At 53.6% G+C, this 15,311-nt stretch overlaps 1 protein-coding gene across 1 annotated transcript in view; it reads left to right on the top strand.

Annotated features, from left to right (window-relative positions):
• Positions 1-7,754: 7,754 nt before the first annotated feature.
• Positions 7,755-15,311, top strand: part of TMEM185A (transmembrane protein 185A) — a 34,844-nt gene continuing 27,287 nt past the window's right edge. The window contains exon 1 of the mRNA XM_059910716.1: positions 7,755-7,863. Within this exon, the coding sequence (XP_059766699.1) occupies positions 7,826-7,863 (38 nt within the window). The 5' untranslated portion in view covers positions 7,755-7,825. The remainder of the gene's footprint in view (positions 7,864-15,311) is intronic.

Genomic DNA, 15,311 nt, shown 5'->3' on the forward strand with positions numbered 1-15,311 from the left:
GCACTGCCAGTCCTCTTTACTTAGGAGGGGTCATGTGATGACCTTTTGCCACTGAATTCTGAGCAGAAGCACTTTTGTCACGGCCAACTGTGTAGAAGGCACAGCGGGGCCGGGGGTTAATCCTCAAGGCATGACAACACAGACACAGACCACTGTGTTTCCTCCCCCAGGGTCTTAAGTCCTGCACCTTTGACCCTTAGATGTGAGATGCCAGACTCTGTGCCTTTAAGGCCCTGGGCAGGGTTGGAGGTGTTCCAGAGAGAGGCTGCCCCACAGGGAGCCCGCGGAGGGAATTCCCCCAAGCCACCCGCACCCTTAGGTCCCTGAGCTGCACCCATCCGTCCCCGCGGGGCTGTGCTGAGTCTCTGTCAGGAGGGCAGCCGCCAGCTGCCAAACGGCCCTGTTGGGGTCGGGGGCGTCCTCGGGGGGCCCAGCCCCGAGTCCCCCCCGGGGGTGACCCCGCTGCCCCCAGCGCCCACTCTCTCCGGAACCTGGCCTCGGTCTGCGCAGCCTGGCTTCTGCCCCGCCTGTCCCCCCACGGAGAGCCGCTTAGGCCCCGGTCCTGATGACCTCATGTATGTGTGTTTATCTGAAAGTGCCAGAGAAGCATCCCCTCCCACCAATACCATGCTTCGGGTGGAGCTGGCAGGACGTGATGTAGCCACCCGGCGAGTCTCCTCGTGGTTAGTAAATGATAATCATGGCCGCGTGGATGCGGGGCGAATCTCTGTGCTTCCGAGTTATTTTGAAATCATTCCCTACGTAATGCCCAAATGTTTGAGTACACTGATGGCCTTCTGAATGTGACCGTGAGGTTTTGGTTTTTGAGCCTGAGTGTGAGAGGCAGAGGGGCGTCTTGTGAGCCCCACGCAGAGCCGGCTAGGACTCTGGTGTCCCCGATCAGGGTGTCTGAGCAGAGGGCCAGGCTGCAGCAGATGGCCGGGGTGGTCCCCAGGACGCTCCCCCAGGCCCCAGCCACCCGCAGACCCGCATGAGGATGTGGAAAGGAGCCAGGCAGGAGAGGGCTTTGGGGTCCCGGTGATGCAGGCTGTGAAGAGGGTCAGCCGCCCCAGAGAGGGGGAAGGGGCAGCGCCCACCAGACCCCATGTGACCTGCCCTGGGCTGGCCGGGGGCGGCCGGTGGGAGCAGGTGCCTCTGCCGGTGAGCTGCAGCCCTGGACCCCAGCAGGAAATGGGTGCTCCAGGACCAGATCCCCGTGGGGCACTCCCGGGGGAAAGCAGGGATTCCTAGTGCCCGTTCGTGCAGTGAACTGACTGATGGGGGACAGTGCTAGCCCAGGCACGGCCGCGGCAGGCGGGGCAGCAGCGGCCGGGACACGCCAAGAGCACCCCAGGGACATTCCGGGAGGCACTTTTTAGGGGGGCAGCAGTACCCTCCCCAGTAGACTCTGGACGAGCACACACCACCCCGGCACCCAGCCAGTCCTGACCAGGGCGGGGCAGAGCACACGGGAGCTCCCTGCCCATCAGCGGGAAGGTCTGACGTCCTCTACGTGCCCTGAGCCTGCCCCGTGAGGGGCTGGTGTGAGTTGTCTCAGCCGTGGCCCTGTTTCCCAAGAAGCCCCCGTTCCCGGGCCCCAGCTAAAGTCTGCTCTGAGCTCCAGCCCCCTTGGCAAAGCGCTGACCTCCTGCCTGCCTCTCGCCTACCCTCCTCTGTGGCAAACATCGCCGGCTGCTGCTTGAGGGGCCTTCGTGAGCAAGTAAGGGGTCCCGGGCCTTTGCCTGTCCTTGGTCCCTGAGCTGGGGCTGGGCACAGGGACGGGGCTGGGCACAGGGATAGGGCTGGGATGGTGGCGGGATGCAGGGTGTGAAGCCAAGGGACATTCACAAGACAGCAGCAGGGTGCAAAGCCACGTGCGCTCAAGCATCCAGAGGAGGTGCATCCACAGGGCCCTGAAGGGCACAGACACTCACGCCCGTGAGGACACTGTGAGAGTCCTCCAGCCCGGCGGTCCCCGTGCTTTGAATGCAGGCTTGCCGCCTGCCTGACAGCCAGTCTACCGGGGGAAGTGAGCCTGCAGGAGAAGGTGGGGCCACCACGCCGCCGGGAGAGACGGGAGCAGAGTGGGCAGTGGAAGGAGAGAGCAGGGCCCAAGCCTGCGCAGAAGAGCCGCCTTCAGAGGGCCGTGCCTCGGACCCCCACGTCCAGATGGAAACCTTCTCCATCCTCACGCCCTCTCTGCTAGATCCCACCTCTCCTCCAGGGTCTCATCTTCATTTCAGGGGAGGTGGCGTCTTGACAGGGTTTAGGAGAGTCCCCGTGGTCAGGGTCCGACGTCAGGCTCTCAGCGTCCTCATCTGTAGAATGGAGAGTGTAACAGTACAACTTCTGAGCCTTGATATGAGATTGTGTTCGGTTCCTGGAGCCGCCCAACAAGGTAGCACAAATTGAAGTCGCCAGTGGGGTTGCGACTTCTCTCCCTTTTCTGAAGGCTCAAGTGAAAAACATCACGGTGCTGGCAGGGCCATGCTTCCTCTGATGGCTCTGGAGGAGGGTTTTTCTTCTTTCTTCCATCTCGTGATGTCCCTAAGGGTTCCCTGGTTTATGGCTGGATTACTCCAGTCTCTGCCTTCATTTTCACATGGCTGTCTCCCCTCTGGTCATGCCTACGGCCAATTTGCCCTCTTCTTCTAAGGATACCGGTCATATGGGATTAGGCCCAGTCTAATGACCTCATCTTTTTTTTGTTTGTTTGTTTTTAACATCTTTATTGGAGTATAATTGCTTTACATTGTTGTGTTAGTTTCTGCTGTATGACGAAATGAATACATATATATATATCCCCATATCCCCTCCCTCTTGCGTCTCCCTCCCACCCTCCCTATCCCACCCCTCTAGGTGGTCACAAAGCACAGAGCTGATCTCCCTGTGCTATGCGGCTGCTTCCCACTAGCTATCTATCTTACATTTAGTAGTTTATATATGTCCATGCCACTCTCTCACTTCCTCCCAGCTTACCCTTCCCTCTCCCTGTGTCCTCAAGTCCATTCTACACGTCTGCATCTTTATTCCTGTCCTGCGCCCTAGGTTCTTCAGAACCATTTTTTTTTCTTTTTTTTTAGATTCCATATATATGTGTTAGCATACGGTATTTGTTTTTCTCTTTCTGACTTACTTCACTCTGTATGACAGACTCTAGGTCCATCCACCTCACTACAAATAACTCAATTTCATTTCTTTTTATGGCTGAGTAATATTCCATCATATATATGTGCCACATCTTCTTTATCCATTCATCTGTCGTTGGACACTTAGGTTGCTTCCATGTCCTGGCGATTGTAAATAGTGCTGCAATGAACATTGTGGTACATGTCTCTTTCTGAATTATGGTTTTCTCAGGGTATATGCCCAGTACTGGGATTGTTGCAATGACCTCATCTTAACTCGACTACATCTGCAAAGGCCCTATTTCCCAGTAAGTTCCCTCGCAGGTACTGGGGATGAGGGTTTCAGCATATCTTTTTGGGGGCATAATTTAACCCCTAACAAATATGCCACAAGGTGTCACCTGCATATGAAGTGCCTGACCCAATGTAGGTGCTCATTGCCAAGGGGCTATTATTACTGCGTATCCAAGATCTACCTTCCCCCACGTTTTAATATTCCTGAATCTGTGTATGTCTTACGATCTACTTGGACATTGCTTGACGGATTTTTTCTTTTTCCATTTAAAATATGTTATGAAATGGATGATCTATCTCACATCTGTGTAAACATGGTATAACTTGTTCAAGAAGCCTCAGCATGTCCATGCCCTGCGAGAATGTGGTGCGGCTGCCCACAGATCATGCCTGCAGCTCCTGGAATCTTAGGAAGCAGAGATCATGATTCCGGCAGAGGTGGTGGACCCAGGGTGAGGCCTGGGAGGAAGGGCAACTGCTTGGTAGCAGGGCTCTTGGGTGTGTCGGACTCCCAAATTCATTTCCTGGGCACTTGCTGCGCACCTATGGTATACCGCACTGCAGGGGTGCAGGCGGTAGCAGGAAGCCCAAGGGCCTCCTGAGCTGAGCCCGCAGGACACAGAGGCCCGGGAAAGCCCCCCTCCTGCTGACTGAAGGGAGGCCAGGGCAGGATGGTGTGCAGTCCATGGGGCTGGAGCAAACATTTTAGGAGGTGAAAGGATCCCAGTGTAGACCAGAGACTGTGACAAAGCAATCTAGCTCTCTGAGAAACGTATGGAGCTGCCTCACTGAGATGTCGCTCCGCAGAGGCCCAGAGCCTCCCTCTCCACCTGGGAAGCCTTTCTGGAGCCCCTGGTGGCAAGAGAGGTCCAGAGTGGAAGCACAGGGACATCCTGGTGGCTCTAAGCTCCCAGACACCGCCTGCCCATCGGCCTTCTAACAGGAAACGGCCCGTGCTCCCTTCCTCCTGGGAAGCTTTCTCCAGGAGAGGTGCTCGCCCACCCGCTCCCGGGTCCAAGTGACAAGATGGCCAGTGGGGCCTTGAGACGCCCCTCTCTCCCTCTTGTCTCAGCAGCTGCAGTTTGCAAGTCCCGAGGGAAGCCTCCCCAATGAGGGGTGGCCCCTTCTGGGCTCTGGAGGAAGACGGGGGCAGCTGCAATCCAAGCAGAATCAAAGATCCTACTGCCTCAGTCCCTTCCACTGCACCCCAGCCCCTCCCCCAGCTCCTTGAGCCCCCAAACACAGCCCCTGTGTTCTGCCACCCCCCCTGCCAGGCTCCAACCAACTGCCAGGGAGCTTTCAGGACCAGAAAGACGGTGCACTTAGCAAGTGAAGCTAAAGTAGCCAGAAACAAGGGCCCTCTAAGGAAGCGCTGGGGGGAGGCACCTTGTAAGTGGAGTCTTGGGAACTCCAGGGACTCCAGGGATTTTCTCATTGGTGGCACTAAGGGTGTGGCCTTTCAGGAGCTCAGAGTGGAGAGTTTCAGGTCCAGAGAGGGTCAGCCTGTAGCCACAGGCTCCCGGCTGAAGAAGCTGTCAAACTGGTCCCCCAGGAACCCTGGGGTAGGCCCCCCGGCCTGGCCAGGGATTGGCTCCCAGCTGTCCCTCCCGCCAGTGGAGCGGCGGTGAAGCTGGTCTAAGTCCTCTAATTCCATGCCCCCTCCACTCTGCTGCTGCAGTGGCCCGGGGGCAGAGCCCTGGCAGCACAGCGTGGAGAGCTGGGCCCCAGCCACTTCCTTCCCTGACCCAGTTCCTCCATGACCAGACTGTCTGAAGGCACCGGAATTCTCTCCTTTCAGAGCCCTGCTCTTCAGAAGCCCGCCCTCCACCCCATCACATTGGAGTCAATATGAATGTTGAATTGGACAAGCCACCAACTGCTTTCTGGCTTATCTGGGGCTCGTGCCTTTTCAATCCAGAGCCATCCCATGCCTTTGTATGAAGATTGTTGGGAACCTCTAAGTAAGGTGGCCCTGAAATTTGGTGGCCAGTCTGGGTTAGCTAGAGATGATGAGGGTGTCATCCTGTGCATGGCTCAGGGTCCTTCCTCAATGTTCAGGCCCCTCATGGATCTGTCCACACAGGCCAGGGGAGCTTTGGGCCACTGCCCAGGGTGGTACATTGAGCAAGGGGTCTGAGGGGGGCAGCAGATGGGCAGCGGGGTCTTTTGTACTTGCTGGAGAGAGAACAAGAGGGACGCCTGGATGTTCTGATTCTTATTTCTATGGGAGCACCAGGAGAGGACATGGCTGGGCCGCCAGTAAAGTTGAGGCAGTCTAGGTTCATCCACTTCTCGAAGGTTGAGGATGGGAAGCCTTGGGTAGTCCAATTCTTCCCATATGTCCTCGTGGACAGGCCTCTATGCTCCCTTGGCAATTTGGCTTGTCAGAGCAAAACAATACATTGACAGTTGGCCGGGTCATCTCGGGTTGAGGGGGTACTGCGGCCTTGCAGAGCAGTGGGTCAGCTCTGGGACCCCCTAGGACCTCACCAAAGTAGTGCCTGCCCTTGAGGCTCTGGACCCTAAGCAGCCTGCCTGGTCTCTGTCTGTGAAGCTCTTGAAAGGGCAACAGTGTCTGTTATTCAAGTGTCTGAACTGACAAACAACCTCACTCTTAATGCCTATTTGGGGTGAGGCCACCAGTAATTAAGGTGGTGCTGGCCAGTCTGGTCACTGGCAAGTACCTCTTTTCTGCAGAGTATGGGCTGCAGGTTCGGCAGGACCCCGTGTCCTACATCCTTAGTAGCTGGGCAGCTCAGGGCACATTATACAAGCTTCTCTGGGCCTCAGCTTTCTCTTCTGTATTTATATGTTCATTGGGAGCCTCCTCAGGGGTACACACCAGACTCCGCTTGGAGGATGGGCAGGGGAGCTAGACCAAAACTCTGGGACAGGGTTCTGGTGCTTCAGCAGCTAACAAACTTGATTCAGGTTACGCATCCTTAGAAACAGCTCACATAATAATACCCACTCCCCAGTGGGTTTGGGAAACCTAATTACTACTTGTGAAATGTTTGCAAGTTCACAGAAGAAAGGTGATACCATCATGGCAAACTATGACTACCATAATTGTGAACTTCTCAAGCTGCCCCCAGGGCTAAGTCCTATAAAATTGCCGTTTGTGAAATTCTGCTATTGTTACAAAATGCAGCTATTATCCATGATACAGACTAATGTCTAAGGTATTGCTGTGCTCATGGAAAACTCTTAAATCAGCCGAAGTGAAGGAGGTAGACCAGGCCACCTGCCGTGAGCTTGTCCTGCTCTCTAATTCCAAAAGTAAACAAACTCCTTGAGGAGGTAGGCCCCTGAAGAAGCACCAGATAGCAACAGCGTTCTCTGAGCACCTAGCGTGCACCAGGCAGTGTGTTATGCACGCTAGCTCATTGAATCTTCCCAACAAGTTTAGGAAGTAGATTTTATCGTCTCCATTTTGCAGAGGAGAAAAAATGAGGCTCAAAGATGTTGACTTGCCCACAGAAAATGAACCTGGCAGTTATAAATAGCATGGCTTAGAGTGGAGACAGAGCTGGGCCGGGTGGGAGGTGACCAGAGAGTCTGGGCAGGAGGCAAGGAGTCTCTGAACTAGGTTAGCAAAGCGAGAATGACTCCCACTTTTCCAGTTTGGGCACCCCTACCCTCACCCCCGCCAACCCAGTGAACAGGTCCGCTGCCAACGGAGAGAGGCAGCCGAGGAGGGGAAGGCGGTAGGGAGGGCAGATGACTGGTGCAGGGTAGCCTGAGCTTGGGGCCGCCAGCATATCTCCACGCGCTGGCCTGGGCCTTGGGAGGGAAGTTGAGACGCAGTCACTGACAGATTTGACAGGTGAAGGCCTGGGAGGAGATGGCCAAAATGCTACGTGTCACCCGGGGCCACCACCCCCAAGGCTCAGTTCTCGCTGGAGGAAACCTCCAGAAGGCAGCGCGGGCCAAGGTGACAGGTGTCCGCGAAGACCTCCCCGCGGGACTCGCCGGCGGCGCGCTCGCTCCCCGCAGGCCTGCGCCGAGTCAGCGACCCCGCTCAGCTCTCCGCGCCCTCCCCCGGGTTCCCGGTCCCTCCAGCCTCCGTCGCCCCCGCCGTCTCCTCCGCCGGGCGCGGAGCCGGGGGCCAGAGCCTCCGCGCACCGTGAGCCGGGAGAGCGGCCTCGCGCGCCGCTCGCGGCACTGCTCCGGCCTGCCGGGCGGGGCTCGGGGCGCATGCGCGGCGGCCTACGGAAGCCCGGAAGGAGGGGTGGGAGGTGCGGCTCAGGTTTCTCGGGGCGGCGGCGGCGGCGGCGACGACGACTGGGACGCGGCTCGCGCTGGCACCATGAGCCCGCTGTAACGCGCAGGCTGCGCGGCGCGGGGGGCGGGGTGGGGAGGAGGAGGAGGAGGAGGAGGACGGCGCGGTGAAGTTCTTCGCCATGAACCTGAGGGGCCTCTTCCAGGACTTCAACCCGAGGTGAGGCGCCGCCCGCACGGCTCGGGGAGGCACGGCGTCCGTGATGCTGTGGCGGGCGGCGGGGCCTGCCCGAGCCTCCCCGGAAAACCGGTCGGCCTCGGCGCCGGCCCTCTGCCTCCTCCCGCGCCCGCTGCCTTCAGCCCCCGGCCCGCCGCCCCATCTAGAACCTCCCGGCCGCGGTCCCCGCCCTGCGGGAACCCCGCGCCTCCCCGCTTGCCCGCCCTCCCTCCCTCCCTCGTCGCTGTCCCAACTTCCCTCTCTTCGCTCCATCTTCTGGCACCCGCTGCCTGCCATGCGTTCCCCGCGCCAGGGCCGGTTCACTTGACCCGACACCCCTACCCCCCACCCCAGCTGTTTCCTCCAGTTCCTCCCAGCCCTTGAGGTTTGCCTTGGACGTATGCCCATCCCTCGCTTGTGTGCTTCTTTGTGGAACTGATGTCTGAAACACTGTTGAATCCTTGGAGTCCGTGTCAGGGTATGGCAGGACCTTACATAACGCTTTTGGGGGGTAAACCTGACAATTTTCCGTACACGTTTTCTCATCAGTCTTGACTCTAAGTTGATTTGCAGGAAGCAGATATTGCTGTCCTGTTTCCCAGATGGGGACTAGCCAGTGGACTGGGAGGAAGGAACACTGGCTAAGGAATCGAGCGTCTGTCCTTGGACTTGACCAAGTGTTCTGTAGCTCTCTTACCTCCCCAGGCTGTGAACTCCCTAAAGCAGAGACCGTCTCCTGCTCAAATCTCTGTTCCCCGCAGCTCCCACTGTGTCTGACACATAGTAGGCACTTACCAAATGTTTGTGGAACTAAACTGAACCTAAAGACCTGGATTGGAGAGCAGGCCGTATGTAGCTGGGGGATCCTCTGCTCATCTGAAAAATAAGGAGTTGGCCTAGCTGGTCTCCGAAGTCCACTGCTCTGTGAAGGGAGTGCCTAGCTCCCTTATTTGCTGGTGGAAGGCACGCACTCAATAAACCTTTCCTGTGCCAGGTCCCATGCCGGCTGCTTCAGCTGCTGAGAGGGCCCAGCGTGAGGGTGGGGAAGGGCAGGCCAATAGACGATTGACAGCACAGTGCGGTGTTGTGCTGTGGGAGCCCAGTGGAGGCCACCTTCCAGGCTGCTTGTGGGGGGTGTCTTGGGAGGGAGAGAGGATGAGTGCGTGCGTGTGTTGGGGGTGCAGCCTCCTTAGGGACGCTGACATTTTAAGGTACGAGCCATTGTGACTTCCTGGGTGCTCTTATTCCTCTTGGAGCACCACCGAGTTCCCGTTCTGTTTAGTCTGGAGTGCCAGTGTCCGCATCGCGGTGCAGTCATTGTCACTGTTGGCCTTGAAGGCGCTCTGCATAGAGGGGCTTGTTGAGAGCAGGTGGCTGAGAACCGACTGCAGCGCCTTCCTCTGCTGCTCCTAGGGGTGAGGATTGCTCTCCAGGGTAGCAGGGCTGGTGCCGGAGTCGGATAGGCCTTGTGTATCTACATTGTTTGGCGATGGTGATAAGAAAGATAAGTGAAAGCTGAATTGTTTTGTGTCCTTGGGCCACTCACTTATCTGTTTGTTTTATAGGCCGAATGAGTATAATCTCTCAGCAGGATAGAGAGGCCAAATTAATGATTGATTGTAAAGCACTTTACAAATAGAAGGTTCCAGGACAACTTTGCAAGGTGACAGATCATTCCGAAGCCACAAACAGCTGCCTGGAGTGATGGAACTGGCTAACACTTGCTGAAACAAAGTAGTGCTGCCCAGATAACATCCTTAACCATTTTTTCCTGTAGTAGCTTCTTTCTGCCCCCGCCCCCCCCACCGCCCCCCCCCCGGAAATTGGCACAGGAAAATGACAATTAAATACCAGGTATCTAAACAGGTTTATAGTCAACATCAACGTACTTATCAACCCTTTAATTCTATTGGGATTGAGATGCACATCTCCCTGAAAAGTTTGAAGGTCTTTTATAGGATGCCGTTTTCGTTTTCGTTTTCCTGATGCCGTGTTGAGTCGGTGGGAGAGAGCTGTGTTTCCTCGCAGTGGGGACTCCTGAGACGGTGGCCAGCTCATGTTGGCAGGTGCCAGCTCTCAGCTGGTGGTGTGTCATGTCTTGTGGGCACACCTCGTTTTCGACATTGTTCTTTAGTTTTTAGTCTTGCTCCATGCTGAGGAGGACCTTCCAGACAGCTCGAAGAGCAAACCGCGGGCTGTAGACAGGAGGAGACCTTGTGCCAGGGCCTCAAACCTTGGTGTCGCTGCCTCGCTCCCCGCCTGGAATTCAGAGCCAGTTCAACACCTCCCTCCTAGCCCAGCACCTTAGCACACACTGTTCTCTTTGCCGGGAGTGTTTCCCTCTCTCTCCTCCTTACCTTGTTAGCTTCTGTTTCTCCTTGAGATCTCAGCTCACTTGTTGCTTGCTGAGGGCAGCTTTTCTGACTTCCCCGCCCAGCGCACTGAGCCCTGTTTGTACAGTCTGTGTGGTGTGCTGTGTTCCTCCATCGTACACTCATCTGTACCCTTGTATTTGTCTGTGTGCTTGTTTGACTAATGCCTGTCTCCCCTATGAAACTCTGAGCTCCATGGGGGCAGGGCCATGACTCTGCGTGTTACGGTAGCCTGCATACCTGGAATAGTACCTGGCTCAAAAAGTATTTGTGGGATGGATGGATGGATGAATGAATGAACGAACGAACGACTCACTCTCCAGAGTCACTGCCTTCCTCCTGGTCTGCGGCCTGGTTCTCTTTCCTCTCACCTTCTTCCCTCCTTCAGAATGCAGCCATTCCATTGGAGAGCTGGGAACACCATGACGCTAAGCAGACCGTGGCTGCCTTGACTTTGTGGGTTGTGTGTGTCACAGGCATAGTCACTGTCATGGTTTGGTGGGCCCCAAGGCATGGGCCATGGCTCCAGATCTCCTTTCCAACCTTTTGATCTTGGGAGTCTGAATCCGCTACTGTATTGCCAAGGCTCTGGAAAACTACACTGACAGAGAATGATTCACAACTGTCAACACTCAGATGCACAGGACTGCCAGCTGACCCTCTGCCTACTTCCACCTGGCTCAGCACTGGTTGATCATGAGCTTCTTTTTAGTTACATAGGTTAAGGCTTGCTGAAGCAGACACCCCGGACCCACCAAGTCCTTCCCTGAATGCCCAAGGCTTCCTAACAGCTAGGGAGCCCTATTTATTGAATAGGCAAACTCTTAGAAGTATACGGAATTGACAGACTTGGATCCTGAGGTGTTCCTGGGAGGTAGAGATCTGGGAGTAGGTGGCGTTCAGCCGGCGCCCTGTCCCCACCACGGAGCCTTGGGATTTCCTGCTGCCTTGTGCAGTCGCTGGCTCAGAGAAGGCCCTTCAGCCCGGTAGCCGGGCAGTGCTCGAAGGCTGTGAGAACTCTGCTAGGCCTTCTGAGTCAGCCGCAGTGAGCTCCAGATGGAGTGTGGTGCATCCCACAGGTGTCCTGGACTGGGACAAAGGCTGAGGAACGCTGCTCTGGCCATTCCGTCGTGTGGGGGTGGAGTCCTGAGGTCAGTAGCATTTAGAAACTTCCATATGCTGCAACATCTAAAGCCATTCTGGAGTCTGTGTGAGTGATCTTGTGTCTTATTCGAAGTCTGGAAAAATGAATGTGATTGCGGGTAATTAACAACAGGCAGCTACCTGACCTTTAAGAGGCATTTGTAAAGTATATGTAAAGCATTACCTCATCACACATCTCCCTGGTTCCTACTGTGTGCCAGAGATGTGCCGGGCGCCCGAAGTACAAGAGTGAATGGGACGTGGTCCCTCCTCGCTCGAGCCCGGCGGAAGAAGCAGAAATGGAAACATTAAAATTCAACACAGGGCAAGGCGTTCCAGACAGAAGAACCAAAGAACCCAATGCTGCGGGAACACAAGGGGCAGAGCCACTAATTCTGTCTAGCGTGGGCAGGGAAGGTTCCACAGCTCGATTCTGAAGGGTATAGTTATAGGCTTTTGTCAGACAAGAGGGCAGGAAAGGCATCTTAGGAGGGACAAAATATGCAGAGGCGCGGGGTCATGGGACGGCCTGGTGTGTTAAGACAGTGCTGAAAGGTCAGTGTGGTAGGGGCATTGCGGGCAACGCCTGTCACGTGACTTAAAAATACTACACGTAGTGTTAACAATTACTGTAAATGTTTTTGACACATTACTGTTTTTTTCCTTAAAGCAGGCTCCAGATCCATCAATAGTGTATGTTGGTACTGTCAATGACCTCTTCACCACCCAAATGTCTGTTTATCTGTCATTCTGTCATCTCAAACTACCTCTAGTAAGAAAAGCTTGTTGATTATACTGAGGTTATTAATAATAGCTATGACTTCTGGGACACCTACCACGTGCCAGGCACAATATCAGTGCTCTGCACCCATTATCTTGAACCTTTACAACAGCCCTCTGAGTTCGATGTCAGCCTTGTTTTGCAGAGTCTTAGCTTGTGACTTCCCTGAAGTCACACAGGCGGTGAGGGGCCAAGTCAGGAGTCGAACAAGTTGGTCTCCTTCTGAAACCTGTGCTCTTTCTGGTATGCATGCCCCCCTTCTGATTTAGTGACATCCCCCCACCCCAGCCGTGGCACAGGAGGTCCGATATACTAAGGAGCCTTCTATTTATGAGTTGTGATTAAGCAAAGCAAACCTTGTGTTCGAGCTTACGCATCCAAATGAGTATTACCTTTCAAAGCAGTTACTTAGGGAAAAGGTAAATATATACCTATTCCATTGCTCATACCCCTTGTTACTCATTTGAAATTTCCTTGGAAGCAAATCCTGTAAGAAAATCCATCTCATTGCTTTATAGTCATATATCATTTTTTAACCAAACTAGTGCTGCCTAGTTTGATCACACATCCTATCCACTAAACTTGGCTCTGACTGACTTTTGGCCGTTTCCAAAAATCCACTCTCAGTGAAGATTTGGCACCACTGGGGGTATTCAGAAGAACGGACTGCAGGCTCTCAAGGCGATTCCAGGAGGAAAGCTCCAAAGATGGTTTGAGCAAGGAAGTGGAATTAGTGCATTGCCTCCCAGGGGGACTGTTTAAAGGAGACCCATCTCATTTGAATGCAGAATTTCTGGTTTCAAAAATATCATTCCCGTTACTTGCTAATTACACGCATATGTTCCTTGGCTGTGAGTTCTTTGAAGGCCAGGAGGGTGAGGTGTTGGATAAATGTGCTGAGTGAGTGGATGTTGAGTACAGATTGCTGTGAGCCAGTGGGGAACTCTGTGTTGTAGGGGAGAGGCAGTGGACTGGAGGCATTTTAGGTCGTTTCCTAGGACTTTGGGAGTGAAGCTTCCCAGTATTGAGCTTGGGGTTTCTAATTGCCTTGCCTGATTATAGGCCATGCCTGTACGAGGAGACTAGAATTTAAGATGAAAGCCTTCAACTCTCGAGATAGGTTCTTTATAACTGACGATTCGTAGTTTGTCACCTATGACCTAATAGTGAGAAAACTGATGGCTAAATGAGATTGTTATAACTTTTCTCTTTTGTAATAGTAGTAGCAGCTAAAATGGGTAAAATCCATCATTTACACAGGGCTCTCATATCCCCTTATCTTCATGAGTGGATATAGGAGCAACCCAATGAGGAGAGAGTGACCCACGCACGACCACACAGCTGGGAAACAGTTCCCACAGGCCCGGGCTCTGTCTAGTCCTCCTCAAGAGTGATTTGTTTTTATTTGGCTTTTGTACTTTCTTGTCAGGAAATGACTTTAAATTTTGTTCGTAAGGTTCTGCTCAGTGTAAGAGGTGCAGTTCCTTTAAAACGCTGGGAGAATGTCAATTAGCAGTTTGTCAGCTGGAGCTGTTCTCTAAAGTTGTAGACAGAGAGGCGCTCACAGGGATGTGTCGCCCAGAGCATGTGTGTGTGCATGTGTGCCTGCTCCAGTTAAAGCCAGCAGCTTTCCCTGGAGAAAACTGATGGGTCTAAAAAGAGTCCAGCTGCATTCTTTTGACTTGCAGAAAACAAGATAATAGAACGTTTGTACGCACAGTGTCATCTCTTTACTGGGTATATTCCCTCCCTCTCTAAATCCTTTTTTCCCTTCCGCCCAAGGTGGAGAGAGGGAATTTGAGCCTCAGGCAGAAAGCTCTGTGTACATTTCAGAGAGGATACTAGCTTTGTAGTTTGACCCATGTGACACTACTTAGTGATCTTGTACTGGCATTACAGACTCAGATGAGAGTGGGGTAAATTCACTTTTAAGGTGTAATTGGAAAAGTGAAATTAAGGAAGTAGTGGTTTGATGCCAGAATATCCATTGGAACCTCCATTTGCTGATGTGTGGAGAATTGAGCGGTCTGTTTTTATACTTGGACTCTGGTCTGAATGTTTCTTGAAAAGTAACTCATAGTAGTTTAGGCTTTTTTATTTTTATGTTTAGTTTAAAAAATTTTTTTTATATTTGGAGCTTTTATCAGTCTTTCTTTTTTCTACGGTGATCACGGTTTATTTTATTTTATTTATTTATTTGGGCTGCACTGGGTCTTCATTGTTGAGCGCGGGCTTTCTCTAGTTGCGGCGAGTGGGGGCTACTCTTCTTTGCGGTGCGAGGGCTTCTCATTGCGGTGGCTTCTCTTGTTGCGGAGCACGGGCTCTAGGCACGTGGGCTTCAGTAGTTGCGGCTCGCGGGCTTCAGTACTTGTGGCTCGCAGGCTTCAGTACTTGTGGCTCGCGGGCTCTAGGGCGCAGGCTCAGTAGTTGTGGCGCATGGGCTTAGTTGCTCCGTGGCACGTGGGATCTTCCCGGACCAGGCCTCGAACCCGTGTCCCCTGCATTGGCAGGCGGGTTCTTAACCACTGCGCCACCAGGGAAGTCCCAGGTTAGGCAATTTTCAGTCTGTTTTGTCCGTTTATTATGACTTGTGTAGAATTTCTGCCTCCAGTCTCTACCAACTACAATCTACCTTACACACTCTTCTCTACCTTCTGTCACTCTTTTGCTCAGAAAATCTTCAGCGGCCCCCTGTTGCCTAGTAATAAATTCTAAGGACTTTACCTTGGTATTCAAATCCCCCATTCTACCTTTCCCTTGTTTCCTCTGGTGCCTTCTCTCCCGTCTCCCCAGCACTCCACACCCCAAGATTTACAGAGCATACTCCACGTGTTCTAGTCTCCTGGGGTACAAAAGACTGTCTCATGCTTTAAAAACTCTTATTCCCTTTGTCTGGAATTCCCTATCCCCAAACCCCACCTCCCTTCCCAGCTCTCCCAGGGAAATGAACCTTCCATGTCCCAGTTTGCCATGATATATAGTTGCTTGATCCCCCTCTGCTCCTGTTAGTCTTTGAGCATCTTCAGGGCAGAGACTGTTTCTTTCCCACACGCTCAAACAGCTTTTAAAGTTTTAAGTTAGATTTGTGTGTATTTTGTATTGGTGCCCCATGATCCTTTTTTTCCCTCTGGAAAAAATCTGTACACATGTAAAGA

The sequence above is a fragment of the Balaenoptera ricei genome, chromosome X (assembly GCF_028023285.1).
Source record: "Balaenoptera ricei isolate mBalRic1 chromosome X, mBalRic1.hap2, whole genome shotgun sequence".
Classification (NCBI taxonomy): Eukaryota; Metazoa; Chordata; class Mammalia; order Artiodactyla; family Balaenopteridae; genus Balaenoptera; species Balaenoptera ricei.